The sequence below is a fragment of the Ptychodera flava genome, chromosome 6 (assembly GCF_041260155.1).
Source record: "Ptychodera flava strain L36383 chromosome 6, AS_Pfla_20210202, whole genome shotgun sequence".
NCBI lineage: Eukaryota > Metazoa > Hemichordata > Enteropneusta > Ptychoderidae > Ptychodera > Ptychodera flava.
Window position 1 is genome coordinate 42,892,924 of NC_091933.1, and position 25,001 is coordinate 42,917,924.

Consider the following 25,001-nt stretch of genomic DNA (forward strand, 5'->3'; position numbering starts at 1 on the left):
GTCTTAAGAACAATTCACATGTTGTTACATCCTGGGACTTTGCCAAATGTAATACCTTTGGATAGCGCGTTCAGTCAATCCCCCATTGTCACGGCTGTCGGTAACTCAAAACGAAATAGACCGACTCAAACTGAAGTGTCGGTGACATTATTGCCCGCGCAAAGCATGTCGGGTGCTCGTTTGAAGAGACTGCACACAGATTTCATTCAACCCAAGAGCTTTGGATTCAAGACAAAGTCAGCTTTCAAAGTAACTGAAAGCTGCATAGAAAGAATGTCAGTAGAATCAGTCATCAGTTTGTCTCCAACTATTTTCCTTTAGTGTTGTACTGTCAGTTATATATTGTAATAGCTTCTATGAAAAACAAAATACCCCTATTTTGAAGGATTTAAAATGAGACGAACTCCCAAATTACTGGGGGCAAAGATCGCTTGGTGGCCCAACCAACAACACATTCGCATCTGCAAAGGACCAACCATCGCGTCACTTCTTTTCCATTTGCTTTACGGATGCATGTAGGGTGACTGGCTCTCCACGAGAAAATCGCGGCCAGTCCTTGTAGAATTTGTATAAATGGGGAGATTTACAGAGAAAATAAATTGACACAGGGTTTATCAGTCACTGCTTGTTTGGTTAAAATGATCACCCAGTACCAGAAAGGTTGCACCAAGTCTCCTGTGTGACTACTAGTGTCATCATTATTTTGTGGAGGGACCGTGATCATTAGCTTTCGAATCTATCCACTGGAGATAATGGTACGGAATATATTGTCGGTGTGACTGAACGAATTCGGTCAGTCCGTGTGTTTTCGCCTGCACACTGATATCTACTGATGGGATCAAGTATTAGGCCAACTTATGAACTTAGAACAGTTTCTTGATTTTCGCAACAAAATCTGTATAGCTTTACATTTCCATAACAGACAAATTTGGAAATTTACTACAAACTGCTACATTTAGAAAACAAACGTATGTGAAAAGGCTATTGCTAAGAAGCGATGTCAGAATCTAACAACACTTGACATTAACTTCTGAGACCATGGAACTTTGTCAGGTTAATTTATAATTGCGATGGCTGAAGAAAGTAATAGTTTATAACAAAATGTTTATATTTCAGGAGTGTTGACAACTTTGTTTTACGATAGGAATATTTCAATTTAGCGTCGTAATTGGTCACATACTGCAATATTGGTATTGCAGACTGGTAAAATTACAATATCTCATGTTGAGTACAATTTTTAGTGCATTAAATCAACATGGCAGTTGGTAAAAAAACACAAAACGTATTCAATCACGAGTGATTCACTTTGTATTTTGGTCAGGCTGTACATCTTGTATGCGTAGTTTGCATAATTATTATCATTTTTTGGACATGCGCAGCTATAGACCACCGAAGAAGGTCACAACCATGAATTACTGAAACACAAATATTTAATATTTTTTATTAGCAGATTTTAAAATTACATTGTAGCTGTTTCGTCAATGCTCATTGAAGGATTGATTATGCAAAAACAACACAACTGCCTGAATGTGTTATTGCTTGTAAATTATCTCCATAGTTATGAAAAGTCACGGTGCAATGTACTTTGTCATCACCTTCAGTACATTTGACTTTACAGGGTTAGGATAGGCAATCACACATCCATATATCGTTACTACAACTGTTTTATGAAATTGTGTCATATTCTATAGTATAGGCGTTGGGTAAAGTTGTGGCGTACAGCAGTAGGGTAAGACTGTCTTGTAGAAATGTTGTACTTTTGCTGGCTAAATATCATTGAAGAGGAAGCCTCGCATAAATTCAAAAAAATTGTCAGTATTCGTGGTCATTACACCTCCAAAATCAAGTTACTATGAGTATCGAAGGCGTAACTGTTACCACCCCCTTGACTTGGAGTAAATAGGTTTTCTGTATGGATTGGTATTCCCAGAAGATTTAAGGTTTCATTTGATTCCTATCGTTAGCAGCAAGACTTTTGTAGGTTTTCACTTTTACGACTTGCCAGTCCAGGATCATGTGACGAAAAAATAACAGTGAATGGCTAGTACTGAATTGTCGCTGTATTTCACTCTGTCTGGGCTAGCTCCTCCATACACGTCGCTGTCTATGTCTCTTTCTACCCCTCCCAATTCTCTCCCTCTGCGTCTGTGTTCCTATTTGTCATATCAGAAAACTTGGTGAAAAAAATCACTGTGAATATTCCAGTGAAATGCCTCGGGAAAGCCTTTGTATGACTTCGTCGGTAAAAGGCAGAATCAGAAACCAGAAACTAACAAAATTACCAACCAACGATGTATTTGTTGTCTTACGGCGTGTGCAGCTTCGTTAACTGCATTGGTGGGACTTCCTTTTAATGTTACTTTAAGCCCGCCCTTCGGCGATTCAAACCTATTTCATGATAGATCAGTAGGGTTGGCCATGCCTATGCTACAGTTTGCGCTATATTCACACTCTTCCAATCAGTTGTAACCAAAAGGTGTGATTAAAACGGAAACAACAAAGAGGAAGGCCTAAATAAGTTTCGTTCTACGTTTTGATGATTTGGTTTGAAGGACTTGGGTGATTTTTGGAGGCAGTTCATTGTTCGGACTATTGGAAGAAATTCAATGTCTTAATTTCTAGTTTTATAGCTGTGGGCCGTGTGAGCCAGAGAAAGCTCGATGCAAATGTTCCTTTCAAACGCCAGAAACAAAGGATTGAATTGGAAGTGATATTCATCCTGGATATATGGCGATAATTGGGAGTCAGAATAGAAACGACGCTTTTATGAGATACTGACCGTAAAGCAATTACTGGGAAAGACAAAGGTTGATGTGCAGACATTAACGTGGTTGTGTTAAAACAACTGATTTTGCCAGGCGTTACAAATCTTGATTACTATTCTACCATGTTTTGTTGAGTAAACAATATACCGGACAATCGTCTCAAAACATTTACAACTTTGCGGTCTAAGCACGGAGGATTTGAATTACGGAGATTTTCTAAGACTCCTAAACGTTTTTGCAAGTCTCACAACCTATAATCGTCCAAGCAGGTCTCCTTAACTTCACTCATATAATCAAAAGTTTGAAGGACTGGTTTCAAATTAAAACTCTGCCGCAAATATTCATGCCGTCTCTACCTCTCACCAATGTTTTATTCAGAATGTATTAGATATAGCAATTTTACGTCTTGTGTCGGTTTCCCTCCCATTTCTTCAAAAGGCTCACCAGTCGTCCGTTACCAGCTGAAGACGATAATCGCATAATACTTTGCGTCTGGGCTTTCCCTCCTTTCAGACGATCTTTGTGTTCCACATTTCACACGAGATTTTGACGAGATTTACGCTGTCCAGGGTAGGTGTACAACCAAGCTGGTAATCCCAGGCTAGAATAGCAGGAACGGGGATATTAACAACACTAAGCTTTTCACGTCTGGATATTTAAGGGCGGGAACTTCAAGGGAAACCGAACATGTTCGTTACTGGGAATGCGAGAAGACGCCGCCTTATGGGGGAGGGGGGCATCTGTATACAACCATGGAGGTATACTTGTGGTACCTCATTGATACGACCTACTGGCGTAATTACATTGCCTCCATGCAGGTGTAATTTGCACGGACAAAAGCCAAACATGCAGGTCGTAAAATTAGAAATATAAATGTGATGAGCACCAAAAGACAAGTCTCATTCTCAGCCAGTAACCCTCAGTAAATATCCAAATTTATTTCAAACACCGTATCAACCGATGCCACACACATGTTACGTATATTTAACAATTATGGGAAACGAATGCTTGTTACAACAATTGCTAATTGCCGCTAGTATCATGACCAACCCACGACACGGACATTAAAAACAAAAAAGCCCGAATTTCCCTTCGATTTCAGTGTCCTTTCTTTCTTCTTTTAGCAAACATTAATTGGTCCATAACACCTATTACCCAAACCACTTATTGCGCTATACTACTAATGTACTGTATCTTAACCAAGTGGTATAACTCGATGCAAGACAATCCCTAATATCGACAAGTTTCAAAACCATCCAATATATTAAACATCACGTACTTTACTTTCAGCTAGTTTTGTGAAGAGTGACTATAACTTATTCTCAATCGTGTTCAACGGGAATACGTTAACGTTGACAGGCCAGTTGATGTAACTTCAATGATTTGTTTTCACTACTTTTGTTTTAAAGACCAAGTAGCTGTTGTGTTTGATGACCTTTCCACTGTCTTGGTCGTAAATGTCCACTACAGTTTCTTATTTTGCTTCCAAAAGCACACCGAGATACGCAGTTTTCAGCTTGTCATTTCAGTCTCTACATGTGTAAGCAGCAAACGTCATCATTGGCATGTGAATTTTGGTCCGGACCAGAATTCAAACGTAAACAGTAATATCGCATTTTACACGTACAGACGCTATGTTGCCAAGCTAAATGTATGATGGGATATGTTTCAGCATGTTTTGGGGAGTAGTAAAAGAAATTGTAGTTAACACTTAATCAAAAATAGTGAAAAAAATCGTCAACGTTTCGGCTACTGGTCCTTTACATGTGATCTTGTCCATCTCCCCAAAACATGTTGAGGATACACACTGTTCAGCAGTCAACTCAGCCTGTGTATGATATGTGTAAACTTCTGTATTGTCGTTGTTGACAGGCGAATTTGGCCGGGACAAGAGTTCCAATGTAAACAATAAAAATGCATTCTACACAGTATAGACACTAGCAAACTATTGTAGTAGGTGTGTTATAACATGCTTTGTGGAGAAGAACTAGATCTTGCACTTGACATGCACCGCAAAAAAGGTGAAAAAAATTGACAGGTACAGCTGCAGCTACTGGCCCTCAGGCTGTAAATCGTATCGTAGTAAAGTACAGTATGTTCAGTTTATAGTCAGCCTGATTGTTACACAAACTGCATTGCAAATCATCGATTGACGAGATGAGACGGATGTTTACCTTCTCAACTTTATAGCTTCGATTTGGACGGGAAATGCTGAAATAGCAAATCTGATCGTTAACTGTTTTATGGTGAGAAACACAAATACGGTTAGGGATTAGCGTTAGGATTGTAAACTTTGGTCGTTTCACAAACCCGTAATCGCTGTAAATGGCGCTTCATGAAGGTAAAGTAGTCAACGGACTTAATGGTAAATGACTATATAGAGTTATAAAACAATGCCCTGTGTTTATTTCGACCCTTCTTTGATCCGTTGCCTGCGAGTTACTCACAACGGTGTACTAATAAACATGGCATTTAAAGGCAATGAGTATGGATTCTCAACCGGCAGATGCATACAGTCCCCCTGTGAGCAAAGGCAACTGTATCCCTTGAACTTCGCCGTCTTAAAGTGCAACCCGGCACATCAGGGTTTCTTTGACATCGTTTTTGCCCTGCAAGATGCTGCACCTTCGACCATCAATTGAACAAAGGCCGTATTTTCTGAGAAACGACAACTTTTATTGGGAACTGTTACGTTAACTCTAAAATAGACTTTTATAATACTATCACTCCGACAGATGGCTGGCAATTATCTTTTTACTGTCAAATGTATGAAAAGATTTGAATTCCGGTGGACGTTCTTCTCGGAAATGGCCATTGTGAATGTTCGCTTGTGTAATGTTGGTTTGCAGAAACATATGTATAATCCCAGGAGTTGTTCGGATACGAGGCGTGCATGTTTATAGGTAGCATTTGGAGTCGCAGAGCTTTTTCGCGGTGGTCGCTATGACTCACATGCATCAAGCAGATCCATCTAAAGCTGCAGATGTATTTCAGACTAGACAAACCTTCTCGGATTTTTTTGTAACAAAATATGGACAATGTCGATTTCTTTCTCAAGAAGATCGTGTTTTCAAATTAAAATCATAGGTTAGGATTATTCAGGTATAGACTAGTACAAACACAGCTTGTTAAACTTAACATTTCAATTTGCGAGGAGGGAGATACACAGGATAAAGCTTTTATTAGTTTTTTGTTCGAAGAAGTCGTCCCTGTGTATATGTTCAGAAATAACCAGTACTCGGATGTTCAAGCCGCTGATGGATGGATGGATGGATGGATGGATGGATGGTTGGATGGATGGTTGGACGGACGGATGGATGGATTGATGCGTGTTTGTTTGTAGTGACGGTATATTTTCAATTTACATATATGGCGTGGTTAGAGCCACCTCTTTTAGATATTGACACAGCTAGAACAAGGAAATGATTGTCAAGTTATTGTCACAATTTTCCGTTGTAATCACGGAATGAGCACCTTTCTCTTACAAGTCGCGAAAAGATGACAATGAAACAGGCGACAAAAGAGTTCTAGGGTGGCCATCATGAACTTATCTTATTCACAGCTGTGCCGCAGATGTTAGCGTCTCACCGAACGTGTGAACACGAAAAAATTATAATAATAGTGATAAAAAGACATTGTGTTCAAGCAATTATGTGATATAGGAAAATGATAAAAATACATCGAACAATATGAACCATTTTATCAAATCTTTTTTATTGAATCACGGTAAATTCCAGGGAAAATTAGGATCAAGGCAGTATTATTTATCGGTGCCAATATTCCATTAAAACGGTGGAATTGCCGGCTTGAATGAATATACACTAAATATCAAATGCAAATGTTTAATAACGATGGCGGAGATAAGTGACTCAAATGACCCTGGAGAGATTGATTGGAACAATAACTGACGATCGCAGTGACATTGCCAGAATCAAAAGTGACACAAAGACAGCGTTGAAGTGACTTTGATAATGATCGCGTCGGTGAAACCATTGTCGGGCAAATCTGACGTTCATTGACAGTATATTAATATGGCCTGAAATACATAATGATTTGTCATCTGCGAAAATGAAGACACGACTGACACTGTACGTACAGTGTGCGCGTTTTCATGAAACTATCGACAAACAGTGAGAAACAGAGTCTGAAATAAAATGCATAAAATTAAATGGGTAATTATTTCCATCCTGCAAGTTTCTAACCCGGAGAATGAAGACATTTCCTTTCCAAATTGGTTACTGCCCTTTAAATCTACCCAGGTTCCGTCACTTCAACGATGGCATGGTCACTTATCCAGGAATGTGAAATTGATGTATTCATCGATGTTTAATTGAGTGTACTGTCATTGGCACAGTATACATGTACAGTAACTGTGCGATTCTTTGCTTTGATGGGTCCATTGCCCTCCCACTTGGTATAGAGTCCACGCAGCAGTGACCGTGTTTTTACTACCTCAAGTAAGTTAATGCATGGGTGTTTGTACCCATCAAGCCAAAAAGTAAGAAAATGATCAATTATCTTTAAAAACCACCAGATTTGATTGATATTTGGCCAAATCATTGAAATTATTAAATTCTTAAAAGAATGTCTGCCTTCATCTTGACAAGTTGAGTCACGTGACCAAATCTGATATTTTCCCTCCAAAATTTACGTCTTTATTAATTTTAATATTCCAACCGTAACCCGTTAAATTTTCTTGATTTTCTCTGCACTTTTGGAAACAACATCTATCACACTCTTTCAAAAATACATGGCACTCATGAAACTCTATCTATACTTCTTTCTGACATTCAAAACATTCATGTAAAACGTCAAAAATATCGTATTGGTTGTTTTTTGTGAAGAAATGTTATTCAAAATTCAATAATTTTGCATCTGCCAGTAGTTTTAACACAAGTTTCTATTCCATTATACATTAATTGGTAATAATATTTTTAATATTTTGATGTTTAACGGTTGGAATGTTCAGTTATTTGCAATATACAATTTTGGCGAGAAAATAACATATTTTGGTCACGTGACCTGACTTAGGTTATATATTATGATAAATTTCAACTTAATCAAATGCGAAACATATTTTGACAATTTTCTGACCAGGTCTGATTAAAAAGTATGTTCAAACTGATTTTACATGTAAGTAAGTCTATGCCCATGCATTAACATACCTGACTACCTCGACGAAGTATTGAAAACGCGATTGTCAATGCACGCATGAAAATCAAGAATAACGAGCAGTAAAGAAGACAGACCCTCGAGACGCAAAACTGACCTTGTTGTGTAGACTTATATCGATGCTTCCTTCCATCCAAAGTTACCCAGATAAGATTGCCAGGATAGATGCGGGGTAAGGGCGCGTTAGGAGCAGGTGTGACCACGGGGAAAAATAGGGCAGCAAATGGACACTGATGAACTCTGACGACGAATAGTGACATGTCGCTCTGTCAATCATTTTGCGATTTGTATCAGTGAAAGATTCCTGTTAAATCGAAGCATAACACTTAGAAGCGGAACGATAAAAATGAGACAGAATGCATCATTTCTGTGTGAATATGTACGATGGTACAGATGAGAGTCAGTGGCAAAGTAATCTCGGAGGCTTGTGATTCTTTTTCCCCGACATTATATAGGAGATGTTCCTTGGTATCATATTATTATTATCACATTATTATTCATAAAACCATTTCGATATCCCATCAGGGTTGAGCTGCCTTTCCGCTTAGCAGGGTAAACTCCTTTCCGCTCAGCAGTACTGGGTAAATCTCGGATTTGGTACGTGTCACTCTTTACACAGCCGTCTTTGGTGTGTCCAAACTTCTGAAACTCACTATATGTACATTGGACACGCCGTCGACGGCTGTGTCAAGTGTAACCTGTACTTGATCTGTGATTTACCCAGTATTGCTGAACGGAAAGGAAGCTAAACCTTGATGAAATACCAAAATTGTTTTATTAATAACAATGATATTTTATAATTATGACATTAATACAATTTATCTTTCATAGATCAGTCCATGTCTAATTAACCTGTGTAAGAAACAAATAGAGAACTGAACGATTTCTGGCTGACCCATTATTCTGTCAAAAATAGATCAATCGACGATTCTGAGATGTAGAAGCGGTATGGTACGAATAATTTCGATAAATCCCTGCTACGATATTTTCCACACAGTTATCTCGAACTGTTATTCAAAAGTGCAAGGTTGTCGTCCAGGAAGGTGTCGATGAAAATGTTGGAGGTGTCAATTTTGATTGCAGTAAGACAACGTAAAATGGTCTCTCCGAAAGGTAAGCGTCCTTTACGGAATTTCATGAGACCTGGGTGGATTAGAATAAAATTACCGGTCTGTTTTCTCTGGTCCAACTTTAATATGGTCCAACTTGGCCGTAAACATGGATTGGCAGGTATTGTAGTAGCCATGGCAACGGTGACATATAACAGGAAGAATTTCCGGGCGTGTTGTTAATTTCTTTGAAATTAAATGCAGCAGACTATAAATATACATAGATTCGATTTGAAAAAAAAAAACTTTTGTGAGCAACGGAAACACCGCTACGAATTTAAAACATGGCATGACATTCCAGTAGTAACACAGACAGGCGAACAAAGAAAAACTTAATCTGTACCGTTATACGGTGTAATATCAATTTTTGCTCCAACAGCAAATAGTCCAACAACCTGAACAAGAAAGATTGCAATTAAGGTTGAGAAGATACCAGCAAGGTGTGGAAACTAGCGAATTTTCGGGATGAGACACTCTAAAAAAAGAACAACATTGTTGCAACTCACGGTCACTGCTATCAATTAATATTCAACTTTTAAAGTCGGCAAAAACATGTCATTTCGCACCTAGTTGTCGAATGAACCTGTATTGGGACCACCCAAACTCTGTTTGGGTAGCTGACATCTGAGGAATGCACTATAAAATGTCACAAAAACGACAGGGACCCAAGGATCTGAAAGAAGATGGGCTCATAAAGTCTGACTGTCCCACCTTCCAAATGACTAGACATCGTCAAATGACTGCCTAGAAGTCTGAAGGCCGGCCATGCAATAGCTCGTCGTTGGAGGACGGTCCCTACATCACGTGATGGATGGGACTGTGGTTTAATGTCTACGATGACAAATTATAGTGAAGTTGTCTATGATTTCACGTCCCGAAACAAAACACGCTAGATGGTCAAAAGAGAAAAAAGAACGTACTCTTTTGAGTTTTGAGCCAGTGAAATTCTCAAAAAAATTATTTCAGCGTCATTCTTACATGCATTGATGTGTAGTCCTCTCTTATTTGTGAAAATATTTAGAATATCGGATGTACGCATTGTGTTTATTGTTGACGGAAATATAGCACTTGGAGTATAAAATGAGACACCCTAACACAGACAGTCAAAAGTACAGGCAAATGACCAGGCAATTATACACTATCTGGAAATCAAATCACAGAGATATGAAATGTCCCTCTCTTTCCACAAGCTCTGGTGAAATTTATTCCATGTGGCATTTATGTCATTTTGTACGGACTACAGGAAATTTGGAGAAACTGAACCAATCCGGAGGAATTAGTGTGTCTTCTCAATCTAGCATGATTTGATTGACAGATTCAGTCTGAAGGCACATATCTTCAGTTCAATCACAGAAATGATTCTGATTGTGATTTTCCTACCATTAACATGGTTTTGTGAGCTGTTCCAGTTCTACCAAGCAGGGAAGGGCTGCCAGATTAAGAATAACTGACAGCCATGGTCTACAAATATGATGGACAATCAATAGGGTAAAGCGCCATCAATGGAGGTTGATACAATACACAGAGACTGCCAGTTCATGTCTGGATCTCACAGCTGTCACTCAGTCTTTTATTAACATTATTGGATTATCGTACACGTTGCATTAAAAAGTGCAGACAATAATACTTCTCTGTATCAATCATTAAATATTTAAGGCTTGAGAATCTAAACCATTGTAATTGTTTCTTGTTGAATAACTCTTGTCGGCTTAAAACAATGCGTTATTTTAATGCAGTACTTTTTCAAGATGTTACTGAATGGCAGATGTAAGATGATTAATTTGGACAAACGCCACGCCCATCTCTTATTGTTGCACGTCTCAATTTACAGAGAATGAAAATGTGACGGGTAGAGTGTCTGTGGGCCCTAGTTGGCACAGACAGTGAAACTGACAGTTGATTGATTTCAATGAGTAATCACCGTGGCCTTGCTCTTTCCCATTTTTCTTTCTTTTTTTGTTCCCTGCCTTCTCCAGCAGATCTAATCACTTGCATTACGCAGAAACCCATTAAAAAATCCAATTTTCGGACCAGGAATATGCCAAACTTGTGTCACAATGGAAGGGCACTTCAATGCGACACTGGGTAAGCAGGTGGAGAAGTGGGTCAACAGCAAAGGTCAAAGGGACTTGGCTTACAAATGTTTCTAAAAAAAATGTTACAAAAAAGTTTACAATGGTTTGCAGTCATCTGCATAAAAATGACACATTAATGAGATTTAGCAGTATCTGTACATGACTGGGATTTACGAGGAAATACGTCTATTATGATTTATCAATAACGCTTTTCATACAATGGGATTCAATACCACGGTTTGCCTTCATTTATTAGATTTCTCAGTGCTTTCAGAGTCCTGGAGAAAAATTAATGAGACAGGAGTTCATTGACTTGGCTGCATATGATGACGCATTTATCTTCAAAGAAGCACATGTACAAATTTAAACTCAAAGTGTACAAGCAAGCTGTGGCTATGGATTTCAACTTCCCCCGCACCGCCTAGCCAGGACTCAAATATTCAAATATTCTGAAATTCTGTCAGACAGTGGACATCCAGCAAGTTGATGGGTTTGAATCTGGCTCCATCCTTTGGCAAGTACTGAATGGATTATTTATCTGAGGAGATTTACAAATAACCAAAAACATGCTTACAAAAGATGTGGACGACTGAAAAATTAAAAACGGACAAGGAATTAAAAAGTTACTATTGAAACAAAATACGAAAAAGAGCAGTATTTAATGATCTCAAATAACATTGACTTTGGTTCTACACATCATCTTTGTACAATGTCTGTTTCACATCAGTCCTCAGGGAAACGAAAATGAAATCCTTTCACTGTCAACTGGGGTAAAATTTCAAACAAAAATTGAACATTTTCCCTAATCTCTGATTACAATGCAAAGCATATACACACACATGAATGAGTCTAAACAGTTGCGCTGGGGGACTAGCCTTTGGTTCTCTATAAAGTTGATGTTTAAATGTAATACAGAAAGACAGTGGACGTGAAGGGGTTAACACATGAATCTGGATTTCATGTAAGAAGTGGGAATATCGATAAAATACTGGTAGATTTGACAAAAAAAATTATAATTAGTGTAAATTTGCAAGAAGTGGAAAAGCAAAAGCTGCTACTGTCAAACATGATTGTAGAATACACATTACATGCAGAGTCTGCAAAGGATTATATACAACATGGGGGCTGGTTCATGAACTGAAGAGTTGAACATTAATCACATGGCTGCTACAAAAAGGTAGCTTTATATAAACTCACTATTCTAACTGTCTATGTCATGTACATTTGATTTATTACTATTGCTGTGTGAATCATACCGTTTCCTATAAAAGTCCATTGAGAGACAGCTTCATTATTTAAACAGAGCTTCAATTTTTATTGCCGTAATTTAGTTCAGTACCAATGAATACCCACATTGTACCCCCCCCTTCCAATCATTCCTTCATTTTTGTTTTAGCTACAAATTGAGCATTGATCAATGACACTGTGCAAGAGAATTAATGAGAATGTAAAAAATGATACATAGATCTGTTACAGAGAAGGGTGTATGCCAGAGTATTATGGAAAGAGAGACATGTGCAATACAACCAGGGAATACAGTTCAACAGTTGATGATCACAGCCAATATTTCCATTTTTCATTGTACCATGGTACGATTACATGAGTATGTCATGGCGAGCTAATAAAAAATTACAGGAAAAAAGCCAGGAACATACACTGGCCTACGAATGTAAACAAAATAAAGGCAATGATAGGGTACAACTGTCAGCACTATTTCATGATTTGTTCAAATGTACTCCAGATATTGATCAGTGAGTAAACTAACACACTGTTAAAATGCAATTTTTTTAAACATCTTCTCACATTTGTGTCGACAAAATTTACAGCTCCTGTGTAAGTTTTGAAAGGCAGGCAGCCCTATCTTGATATCTTGCTTGTAAAAGGTTAAAAAGTTTCATCTATCTTAAGTTTAATTACATCGTAAGTCTGGTTGATAGAAAGGGAAAATCCACACCTATGTTACAGTTGTAATAAAAGCATAAAAAGTGAGTATAACACTGATAATTACAGAACATGAAAGAAGCAGTAATATGTCCAAACCTGATTCACAATATCAAAAATTGTTAAATAATGACAATGAGGAAAAAAGTTTGTCTGAGTGACATAAAAAAGAGATTTAAAGAAATGATTGATATACTAAATTCTTGTCTCACCAAAAGGGGCAATACTATTTACAAAGCATAAAGAAAACTTTGACCTGTCAAATATGGTGAGAAACTCTTACAAAACTTTATGTAAACCTGGAGAGTAATGTTGCTGGTCATTCTAGAGTCACAATACTTGCGGTCTTTTCAAGATCTGTTGTCGTTTGCAATGTTATAGTATATTACAGGTACTGATGGTTTACATAGTTCAGTTGTGCAGCAACTGCCATGACACGGCTGTGGTCTAGTCAGTCATGTTGTGCATATAAACTGGTTGTAAGCAAACATCAAAATTCCGTCTAACCTATAATCTAATGACAAGTAATACTGACTGTTGAACGTAAGTATAAAAAAATCTAATAATTTATTTTAAAGCAGCAGGAAGTTCATTTGCATACTTCAGAGAAATTTGCATATGAGCTGAAGTTGACCAATCACAGAGCAGAAAGAGCAAGAGTGACAGTAGAATGACTCTATGTACCAGGTTATAAAACAATGTTAATCAAGGTGTATTAAAATGAAAAATTCACATCCTAAATATGATTGCTACTTGCATCAAATGATATCACAACCCTGTCTAAAAATAGATGTATTCTACCCTATCCCGCTTGGCAGTTGGTTTAGAGTCATATGGGACAGTGGAATAAAGATTTCCAGTCAAATCTTGCAACAATTACTTGTTAATGTCCATCCACTTTGCTACCAAACTCCCCGTTAAAAATAAGTACTACTTTGGTCGTTAAAATCTGATTAATTTATGTCCTAGTTCATTGACAATTGTTTTAAGAGATCTACAAGAGTTTTTTATATTTTCTTAGAATCTGAAAGCACATGATTTAAACCCCCATATTTTTTTTACAATATTTGATCTTTTAAAAATGTTTCCAAGTCTGAAGTTTGGTTACCACAAATACTTGACAATATGCAGCAGACAGCAGACCACTAACAGTGACACTGAAACACAATGCATGCTGGGAATGCCTCCAATAAGTGGTGCACTGCCATCTGGAGGAGAAAAAAAAGAAAGCAAGATATTTGTTACCTAATTCTGCATAGGTTGTACTTGTGGACTCAGTATTCCTGACCTAGGACAAGTACTAGGTCAGACATGCCCTATGAACATCCTGACCCAAGGCTACACCAGAATAACTGACCTTCAGGTGAGTAAACATTGACAACCTTGGAGCGGTCAGTATAAAAAGACGCTGACCCTCCACTGGATTTCTATTAGTGTCAACGGTGGTATTACTAGTTACATAATGAGTTTTATTGACCTTTATAGAATAATAAATCACCACTTGAGGACAAAAAAACCAAATGTCAAGAGTCACAAGTGAATACTGTACAAGAGACAAATTTTCTTCCATTTTCCAGTGTACCGTGACCACAAGACAATTTCTTTGATTTTCCCCTATACAGGGATGAGCAATAATAAAAATCAACAGTTGACATACAAAGTACAGATTGCCAAACCAACGCTTTTCCCATGATATAAATAATTATTAGTGTGATAAAATCCATGGTGATAGAAATGTTTGGCAACACTGGCAAACAATAACAGCTGTCTTGCGACGTATTGGATCCATGCTTGCTGAAATAGCTTGTATCATATCAGCTAATATAAAGTACCTTGTGTCCCTGTGACAGCTGTCATTTTACAGTCTAACATGAAGGCAAATTTCTTTACGAATGACAAATAATGTTTAACAGGGCATGAAGTGGATGAACAAAGCATTTACATGTAAGATTAGAAATTTTCCCTTATCATGGACTGAAATAAAAAGAAACTCCCTTAAAGGCCAATGAGCTAAAACTTTTAGCACAGTATCAATGAATTTACTATTTAGTCTTTATAGCTGTATTTGCTGGAGGATTTACATACAAGTGTCACTGAATACGACTGAATGTGTAAGCTTGAACAAAATAAATAATGAACTGGTGCCACACTTAAATATGGCCACCTTCATGCAAATATTATGCAAGACACAGTGGATACTCTGCCTTTGTCTATTTAGATCTCCACAGACACAACATAGTGTCATCAACTCGGATGGCCTCCACTGTTACATAGTGAATTTTCCATTTTCTTACTCATATGTGACATTTTTGAAAAAAAAACTGCGAAATTGATGAATAGAAAACTCACTCATATCTCGCTGATTCTGTCACAATTGACTGTCATCACAACATGATTAAAACCAATATCATTTAATTAGAATATCTATGAAATTCAGAAGACATTTTGAAGTCAAAATTTTCAGAGATTGGCAGCTCATGGGCCTTCAAGCAGAGTCTGAACAGAAAGTGATTTTTGAAAGTTTGCACTTACAGAGACTAATTTTGATTGGTTCACTGGTTGCACCGTCTCCTCCTTCACTGTAACCCTGGACTTGTAATAGATAGGCTCTCCCAGCTTGCAAACCACTGACAATACCTTTGGTGGTAGTAGCACCTTTCACCGTCACTTTGCTTGCATCACGTTCAAAACGACCATCAAGGTAGTAAAGAATCTGTAAAAAAAAGGCAAATTTACTTTAATACAAAAATCTGTTCACAACTGAAGTTTCATTTTGGATTAGATCAGGGTGTATGGTGAGTGTGGAAAAAGTTACAGTTCCTAAAGCTTCTAGCTCACATTTACAATATGTAAAATTCTCTTGGCAAATAAAGCAATCATTCAAACCACATCAAAAATACCACAGTGATAATTCTCAACTCATTCACGTATTTATGTACCAGAATTGCAAATCTTTGACAAGTTGAAGTTGATGTCTCACCTTGTATCCAAGCAATGGTTCTTCATATCTGCCTGTTGAAATCGTACTCCATGTCACTGCAACACTGTCTAGTGATCTCACCGATGCTTTCACATTGTATGGTGCTTGCAGTGGAGCTGTGAAATAAAAAGCAAACAAATCAAATACCAAATGGGCCATGCAGTGTCTTGACCATAAGTAAACCTTTCTTCAATACATGGATATATGGTGACATTTTGGGATGTCATTGACATGAATTTGTTAGTCTGAGAGATGGACATAAAAAACCTAAAACCAAAAAGTTGACAAACAAATATACAATATTAGCAAACCATGACTGACATTCTGTCATTGTGATGTCTTTGTGATGTCATTGTGGTGTTGACTGGGTTTTAGTACTGGCCTACAATGTCTTATTGATGAAAATGACCTCTGTCAACCTCTTGTTCTGATAAAAACATGCAGTACACTCTGGCTGAAATGTGCTTGTCTTGTATGTGGATGCTGGTCACATTGAATGACAATATAGGACTGTTGTACTTACCAGATTTCATTGTTGTCACTTTTACATCACCTTGGCTGGGAGGGCCGTTTCCACCTCCACTGTATGCCAACACTTTTACATGGTACAGTGTACTAGGTTCTAGACCATCTACAATGTGGTTTGTGGCGATGCCAGGAGATGTAGAAACAAAAGCTGTAGCTTCAGATTCCTCTGATGACCAGTACTTAATCTGAAAAACAAAAACAAAAACAAAACTGTCAGTTCTGACTGTAGAGGGCACTGTCACCAACGCTTTCGTGCAGATACACACTGGCAATTCCAAAAATTGTTTGATCACAATTTCTCCACATTTTTTTCTAAAACATTACTGAAGCTGAATTCAAAGAAGGGAGCAAGGCTGCAAATATTAGAAAATAAAACAAAACTAAATTTGAAAAAAGAGCACTAGTAAAGTGCAGGTTTCAATGAAAGTTACAAGTTTTATTCTCTGGCGAAATGTTTTACACTTTACAGTACAATTAGTTGAAAGTATAGTGCTTCCCAGGCTAATAAGGTCATAAAATATACAAAAAGCTGAACATCAAGTCAACAAGAAAATCTTAAAGTAGAATTGCCGCTTCGTATTGCTGCTATATGCAACTGGCACTGTTTCAATCCAGGGTGACTGACGAGCTAATTATTGACTTTATGAATCAAGTCATTGACAGTTATGGTGTACATGTTTTAAACTTACATTTGCACCCACATTCACCTCAATGTTTCTTTCAAGAACACAATTTTACCTTGTATCCTCGAAGTCTTCCTTTCAGATTTGTTGTGCTAATTCTACTCCAGGTCACCTTAATCTCAGAGCCAGACTTTGCTTCGGCCGAGACGTCACGTGGGTAGTCAGTGGGAGCTGTAGAATGATGAATGAATGGCAGGGTCAAAGGGTCATCATTTGTCAAATCATAGCCACATCAATTTATATCACTTCAAGTCTTATCACTGATTTTCTAATCAATATGCATGGCCCCCACCCATTAAATATACTAAACATTTAACAATGTCACCAGAACCTGAAAAATACTGCAACCTTTGCCAGAGATTCTTATCAGCAGTTATTGTTTTTTAAAAAGAAAGGCAAATAATTCTTATGTCGGCTACTTGAAATTTTATTTGCTACGTTTACTTTGTGATGATAAAGCTCTAAGGTTATTTCTGAAGTTACAGACTGGTCAAACTATTCTACAGACATACAACATTTCAGGAACATTTTTTATTGTCGATAGAAAACAATTGTTGCCGTCAAATTTTACATTTCATGGGAGTGGAAACTTAGTTTCAAAAAAACAGCAGTGATTACATGAGTGGAAAAATAAATGGTAAAAATATTCAATGATAGTCTTACACACAAATTTTGCACTTCATTGAAATTTTTGCAAATTTAAACAACCTTACAACATCTTTTGGATGTGTGTGTCAGTTGTGAATTTTTCAGAGTGATGCAACCTCCCTCTGCACATTCATGGACATCATTGGAGTTATTATTTAATTTGTAAAATCAATGTGAACAATTCACTGTGCAGTCTATGCGCACATGCTTTTTTCCCCTCAGTACCACTCCATTAATTGGTCACATTTACGAAATACTAGGGTATTATTCAAAGTGATGCTAAAAACTGAAAACCATGCATGACTATTCACAAATAATTTGAAAAGTTTACACACAATTACACGCAGTATGGCTGCATTTATGGCCACAAAACAATAAAATGGTATTTTGGATTGTAATACCTGCTTCATGTGAGTAGACAGTGACTATTGTGCTGTTTGGACCATCTCCCAGTGAATTGAAAGCACCAACTCTGACTTGATATTGTACATAGGTTGGCACACCCTTCACTGTGTAGACACCATCGTCCTGAACATACACAGTTTCCTTGGAGAAATCTCCAGCTGTTCCAGCCCTTTTCCAGTAGACACTGTACCCAACACCGGCAGCATTCTGTTCTTGCCTTGGTAGTGGCTACATGTACATGGAAGAGAAGAAACAAAATCAGACAAAACTCAAATTTTTTTAGTCTTATCAAGTCTCGTGTAACTTTTATGGTCAGGTCACCTTGACTTTACAGATCTGGTTCTAAGTCCACAGTTCACAGATTACAGCAACCTGCATATTTACAGCTTTGATAACGTATTATTCAGGAATAAAATAAATGACTTTGACACAAATCTTTGACACAAGATACAAGTACAGTAATCATGTAAGTCAGCTAGTATACAACACACAATGCTGTGTCATCATTTCTCCTCTGTGGTAGAAGAAATGTTTAACACAAACTCTTGGCCACTTACATCCCATGTGATGCGCAGATCACCAGTCTGTCCACCACCACCGCCGACATTCTTTGGTGCCATGTAAGGTTCTGAAGGAAAAAACGCACCATTCAATGCAAATTCAACACATTACTAAAAACTGTACAACTGAATGGCAAATACAAATAAAACATGCATAAGCTTACTGATTCACAATCTGAAGTCTTTCAGAAATAAAATGGATGTATAACAACCACAAAGCTTTAATAGGTGTAGGGAGGACTATAAATCAGTATTGTACAGGAGTCTGTAATGAGCTTTGCAGACCTCAAGTAACAGATAGATACTAAGTGGATGTAAATTCATGAAATATTTAGTAAAAATATTTTTGCTTCTGTACATTTCAGTTAGGGGACCAGATCTTTATGTTTTTATTATGAAATATTATTTCATACTTCTTAAAAATTTCTGTACTTCATCATAAAGCGGTCTTCAAAATTCTTCTAAAAAAAGGGTACTTCATATCACAACTAAATTTTTGTTTTGAAATTCTTGACATAAACAGTCTATAAAAAGGATATCCATGGACTACTGAAAGTGAAGCTCACAAACAATTTGTGATCTTGGTGTCGATGTCACTGACATAAAAGTCAAGGAGTTCCAGGTTGGCAATAAAATTAGAGATTAAAGACTAACTGACACAAGGGGGCGCTGTTTCAAACCCTCATTTGTCAAGAAACTGAGGATTTTATCACAAAGTTTTCAAGTCTTGCAAGACTTGAAGGGGAAGAATGCATCCTGAATGCATTTATATGATGATCTTTGTAGTTAAATGACTGATTTTTTGGGGTTTTTTTTTTTCAGACAAGTTGATTCAAGGAATCAATTGCAAAGTACATTCATGTTGGTTTTGAAAACCATGTTACTCAAATCTTGGTTGAAATCATAGCCTGATTTACTCAAATCTTGGTTGAAATCATAGCCTGATTTACTCAAATCTTGGTTGAAATCATAGCCCGATTTACTCAAATCCTGGTTGAAATCATAGCCTGATTTACTCAAATCTTGGTTGAAATCATAGCCTGATTTACTCAAATCTTGGTTGAAATCATAGCCTGATTTACTCAAATCTTGGTTGAAATCATAGCCTGATTTACTCAAATCCTGGTTGAAATCATAGCCTGATTTACTCAAATCTTGGTTGAAATCATAGCCTGATTTACTCAAATCTTGGTTGAAATCATAGCCTGATTTACTCAAATCCTGGTTGAAATCATAGCCTGATTACAGCTAAGTTACAAAAATCCAATGTGGGACTTACTGTCTTGTTCGGTTTCATAGATGTCAGACGGATGACTGGGCTTGCCACTTCCAATATCATTAGTGGCAATCACACGGAATTCATAATCGCTCCATGGAGACAAACTGTTGAGACTGACTGACAGTCCATCACTGGGTGGTATATCTGCAAAACAAAGGTGGAGCTGATACTGAGAAACGAGTCAATGCTATATGAATATTTTCGGGAAAACTTGAACCACCAAGTCATTAAACTGGTGTCAAGTTTTCATAAACTGGCACTGAATCAGCCCGTAGCTTTCATATGTAAATATTGCTATATATTTAGACAGAAACATTTGCATAATATAAGTGACAGGTTTGGAAGCAATGAAGTGAAGATAATAAGGTTGCTGATATGGGTGAGATTTATCATCGAAATACTACAGTGGTTAAACATAAACATTGTTAGCACTGTGAGAGAAAATAAATGATGAATTATTACGAGCAATTCTTTGGGTCTAAAAAGAAAGAATGCACATTGCAAGAGGCTATATACAGCCTGTTTTGACTTAAATTGAAACCTGCAGAAAAAAATTCAGTAGTCAGGTCTTGTTTTGGGTAAATAAAACAATTGTTTCCCTTCTAGATATACATCTATTGGTTTGACTTTGATCCTCTACTTAAAAGTTTTGCATTATCATTCATTTTTTCTTTTCCATATTATCAAGGCAGACTGTGTCTGGTCGAGTTACTAGACTCTAAAATTATCAAGGCAGATAAATAAATAAGTAAATAAATAAATAAAGTCATTCTATTTTGTTAGAAAGAATTATATCAAGTATTCATATGAGCGATTAGAAATGATTTCTTGATTGCTCCAAACTTCTATAAAGATGAGTTAAACACTGACTTACTAGCTCTTTCCACAACCCATTCAGGTTCATAGTTTGTTCTGGATTCTATGGTGTAGCTCTTAATGGGGCTGTTGTTTTCTGAGCCTTTACTCCACCTGAGTTGGCACGAGTTGGCTGTTACATCAGATGCTATGACTCCAGCTGGAGGACCAGGTGGGCCTGTAAGTTAACAAAAAATTTGATTTGTAGGATAAGTAAGAAAATAGATGGAAGCTTTATCGCCAAAGTTACCAAGTAAAAGCATTTGGAATAATCAATATTGAGAGTCTTGCAATTAACCATAAAATGATCAATAGCAAAGGATTTTGAAGACATCTAATGATATTTTACAGTGGGTACTTCTTGAAAAACCTGTATTGGAAGAACAAGTATTCTTGATCCTTCAAAGTTTTACATTCTTGATGCAAGTCAACGTTAAAGGTATACAGTCATCTGTAATCTAAATATGCCCATATGTGGTCAAAGGGGTGTTCCTTGGCATTCAAAATGCCCATGTGAGGGTGCTGTTTTTAAAAAGTGGCCATCCGCTTAAAATCTGTGGATTGGTTAGATTTTCTCTTTCCATGGTAACTGTGGCAAAATTGGAACAGGTGACAGTATACCTTAATAAGATTCCTCACTATAAAAATGTTGAAAAATATGAAATGTGTAGAAATGTGTAATCATGGTAACTTCCACGCTTTTCTACGATTGTCCAAGAAAACCATGATTTCCATGCCCTTTGGTTGATACGGTACAGCTTACCTTCTACAATAACATTGGCAGACCTGGAAACTTCATCAACTGTTGTCATTGCAAGGCATGTGTAGACACCTCCCTGTCGTAATTTAGCATTCACTATTTCAAGATTCCCATCTTTTAACTGAAAGTATAAAATAAAAAAAACAAGAATTTTACCTGTTAGTGGTGTTACCTAACATGTTCATTTTCACTATTATCTTCAACATCCAGACTCTTGCATTTACATAAAACTATGCAACTGAAATTTTGAAATGAGGCTGAACAAATAGCAGTTGATTGAAGAGGAAAGTTCAAAATGTTCCTACTGCCATAAATGAATTGAATATGGTCTCTGAATTCTTATCCTGGAGTTGTAATTGAGTGGAAAAAGCATCATCCAATTATAAACGACACATTATTGTAAGAATTTCACAAAGCACAACTACGACATCATTGGCACATTATCTTGTGAGGTATATTATAAAACCAGTCTGGCCAATGCTAATTGTAACTGAAGAATACTATTACTATTGGTGCACATTTGCAAGACAAAATGTGAATACTTCAAAGGAACAATCCTTTCTCAAAATCAGTTTGATATTTTTTCTCAACAGTGTTCAGTTCGGATGTATTCTTGTTAAAACTTGATTTATGGTTAATCTATCATCATACAGTATACGGTAACAGAAATTCTTTTGAAGAATAACTGAGACCATGAGAACATCAACAGGAGCAAATGCAGGAAACATTTTGGAATTATTAGTGAAGATATTCTGTCCTGTACATACTCTTTTATAATGGTGATCTTCATCCAAATCAATCTGCATACCGTCCAACAACCAGATGTACGTAAGATCTAACAGTGGATCACTGGTAGCACGGCAGTCTAGCGTCACACTCTCACCGACTTCCAACGTCTTTGACAGCGGCCACTTGGTAAATACAGTTCCATCTACAGAATGAAAGGAGAGGCATCAATGATGTAATAAAAGTCACATATTGGCAAGACATTAGGAACTTGACACAGCTGACCATGACCTAGTATTGGAGGACTCATTACATGGAAAATACAAATGAATATTTTGGATGATCTGGAAGGATCAAGAATGAAGCCAGTCATCCCTGTCAATTTGAAGATAAAGACAAATCAATCTTTAACAGTCTTGACCTTGCAGTCACATCTTCATTTGAACCATGACATTGATAGAGAATTTGGGTCACTGAAAAGTTACAAAGTTTGAGCAAAGAGGAGAGAAGACACACAGACAATGCAGAATTGTTGTAAAACTTTACTGTGAAGCCAGTCTAAGATTTCAATTGGCTTCAAGAGAAGGCGAACATGGTAGCTGAGTCATGCCTACTTTCACAGACTGGGCAATTAGCATTGTGGCTGTCTGGCTGGGAACACAGAACTACATTTGCAGTCTTGTAAGACATCAGACAAACATAACACAGCCTAATCCTGCTAGATCCTTCAAAGCAATCCGTTATATTAAGTTGAATTTATTTTGATAACAACCAAGTATGATGAAAATCACATTTGCAGTGGAATGCCTTGTTTCTCAATTAAGGTTTAAATTGTGTCTTTTTTTGTTAAGAACAAAATTGACATTTTGAAAAAGCATAATTGGAAAATTTCTCAGTACCATCACTGTGTTGCTTGTTTGACAACGACAGCTGGCTTAATGCTCATAAATGTTCAAAAAGACATATTATACACCCTCGAAACTAAACATTTTGGGCACTCTCCCCTTAAAATATTTGAACCACCCACAGTGGTGTTTCTTGAATACAGATATTGATATAGACAATGACAGTTTGCCACAATTTGGTTTGTTCCCCCATTTTTAAGTTGTTGAGAAATTCATATTGATGATAAGTAGGGGTCAGGATGAAATAAGTGGTTTGCATACAACACATACTGACATGTTGCTTTTTGAAAATGCACTGGGGAAAAAGTAACTCTTATTAGCTTAAAAACTTTTAAAAATAGATGTCCATAAAAATCATAAATGATGACTAAAAAGCATTCTTCTGTATTCACTGAAAAAATATGTGACATACAGAAATTACAACCATGACATTAGTAAAAATTCACCTAAAAATGTATATACAAACATAATGACATGAAAAGATCTCAAAAAAGGTAACATTAGTAAAATTTCTTGTCGCTGGTATAAATATTTTAGAAATTGTGATATCACAAAAAGACAAAATAAAATGGTAAAAGTTATGATATCTTATATATGTCCTGGTATGATGACAAGTACAATATCTTTTGAATCCAACAGTATATGATAAATTCTTGACTATCATCGATTTCATATAATGTGTAAAATAGTTTAAAAACCTAAAATAGTTTATTAGCCCATCAGATAGAGATGATAGTAATGGAAATGAATAATAAATTGTAAAATAATTGTTAACAGAGAACAGTAAACTACTTGTACAAGTAATAGCGATGCCAAGTACCACACACTGTCTACGCTCTGTAGCAAAAAATGTGACAATACTGCGTAGCATTTAGATACAGTCCTGTTAGAAAATTACTGTCTTTCTGCACAGTGCAAGCAAACAGAGGCATATATATATATGTACATATACAAAATAAAAATAACATATTTCCACAGCAGACATGCAGCTAGAGTGCACAGTATTAGAATGTGCAACTCACAGTATGGCAAACTAAGATGTAAATATTACACATGGTTACAAAGCTGTTGACTGTTGACATAGCGCCCTCTAGCATAGCTTTATTTTGTTCATGCAACAACTGGCCACAGGGGGCGCTAGTGCCATCAGCTTACCTAGTGGCTCTGCACAAGGCATTTGGTGACCAACACCAGAAACAATTATTCCAATGAAGAAAAATAAACAAGAGATTGTCAACAAAACCAAAATCTGAAATTAAGACATGGTGATGAATTGTGCTTTGGAAAGCTTTGCCCTGAGATATAAACTGGCAGAGAAAAAAATGTGCAATTCTGTCCGACAGATGTTCAGCAGAGGTTAATAGTCACAGCTATAATAATTTACAACAAAATACAGTTAACCCTTCCTCCACTAGATTTGGTTTGTCTCTATTGTTTTCTACAGAGTTGTTGGACTTCAACACATAGAAATAGGGGTGAGCCTACTGAAGTATTCTACTTACCAATCATTATCTACTAAAATTAGACAAAACATTACAACCTTACAATAACCATGGAATCATACAGCTGTACAAAAACCACAATTTCTGAACAAGGCTGATGAGACAATC

General features: G+C 36.9%; 2 protein-coding genes across 5 annotated transcripts in view; one reads left to right on the forward strand and one right to left on the reverse strand.

Annotated features, from left to right (window-relative positions):
- The window catches only part of LOC139135890 (actin nucleation-promoting factor WASL-like), a 570,409-nt gene that overhangs the window by 389,955 nt on the left and 155,453 nt on the right, over positions 1–25,001 (forward strand). The window lies entirely within an intron of this gene.
- Positions 13,447–25,001, reverse strand: part of LOC139135887 (contactin-5-like) — a 39,903-nt gene continuing 28,348 nt past the window's right edge. For all 3 annotated transcript variants that reach the window (XM_070703658.1, XM_070703657.1, XM_070703659.1), the window contains 11 exons: positions 22,528–22,691; positions 21,764–21,881; positions 21,020–21,178; positions 20,146–20,289; positions 18,864–18,934; positions 18,303–18,534; positions 17,309–17,424; positions 16,566–16,755; positions 16,043–16,158; positions 15,595–15,775; positions 13,447–14,270 (listed from right to left, as the gene is read on the reverse strand). In XM_070703658.1, coding sequence (XP_070559759.1) covers positions 14,167–14,270; positions 15,595–15,775; positions 16,043–16,158; positions 16,566–16,755; positions 17,309–17,424; positions 18,303–18,534; positions 18,864–18,934; positions 20,146–20,289; positions 21,020–21,178; positions 21,764–21,881; positions 22,528–22,691 — 1,595 coding nt within the window. In that variant the 3' untranslated portion in view covers positions 13,447–14,166. The remainder of the gene's footprint in view (positions 14,271–15,594; positions 15,776–16,042; positions 16,159–16,565; positions 16,756–17,308; positions 17,425–18,302; positions 18,535–18,863; positions 18,935–20,145; positions 20,290–21,019; positions 21,179–21,763; positions 21,882–22,527; positions 22,692–25,001) is intronic.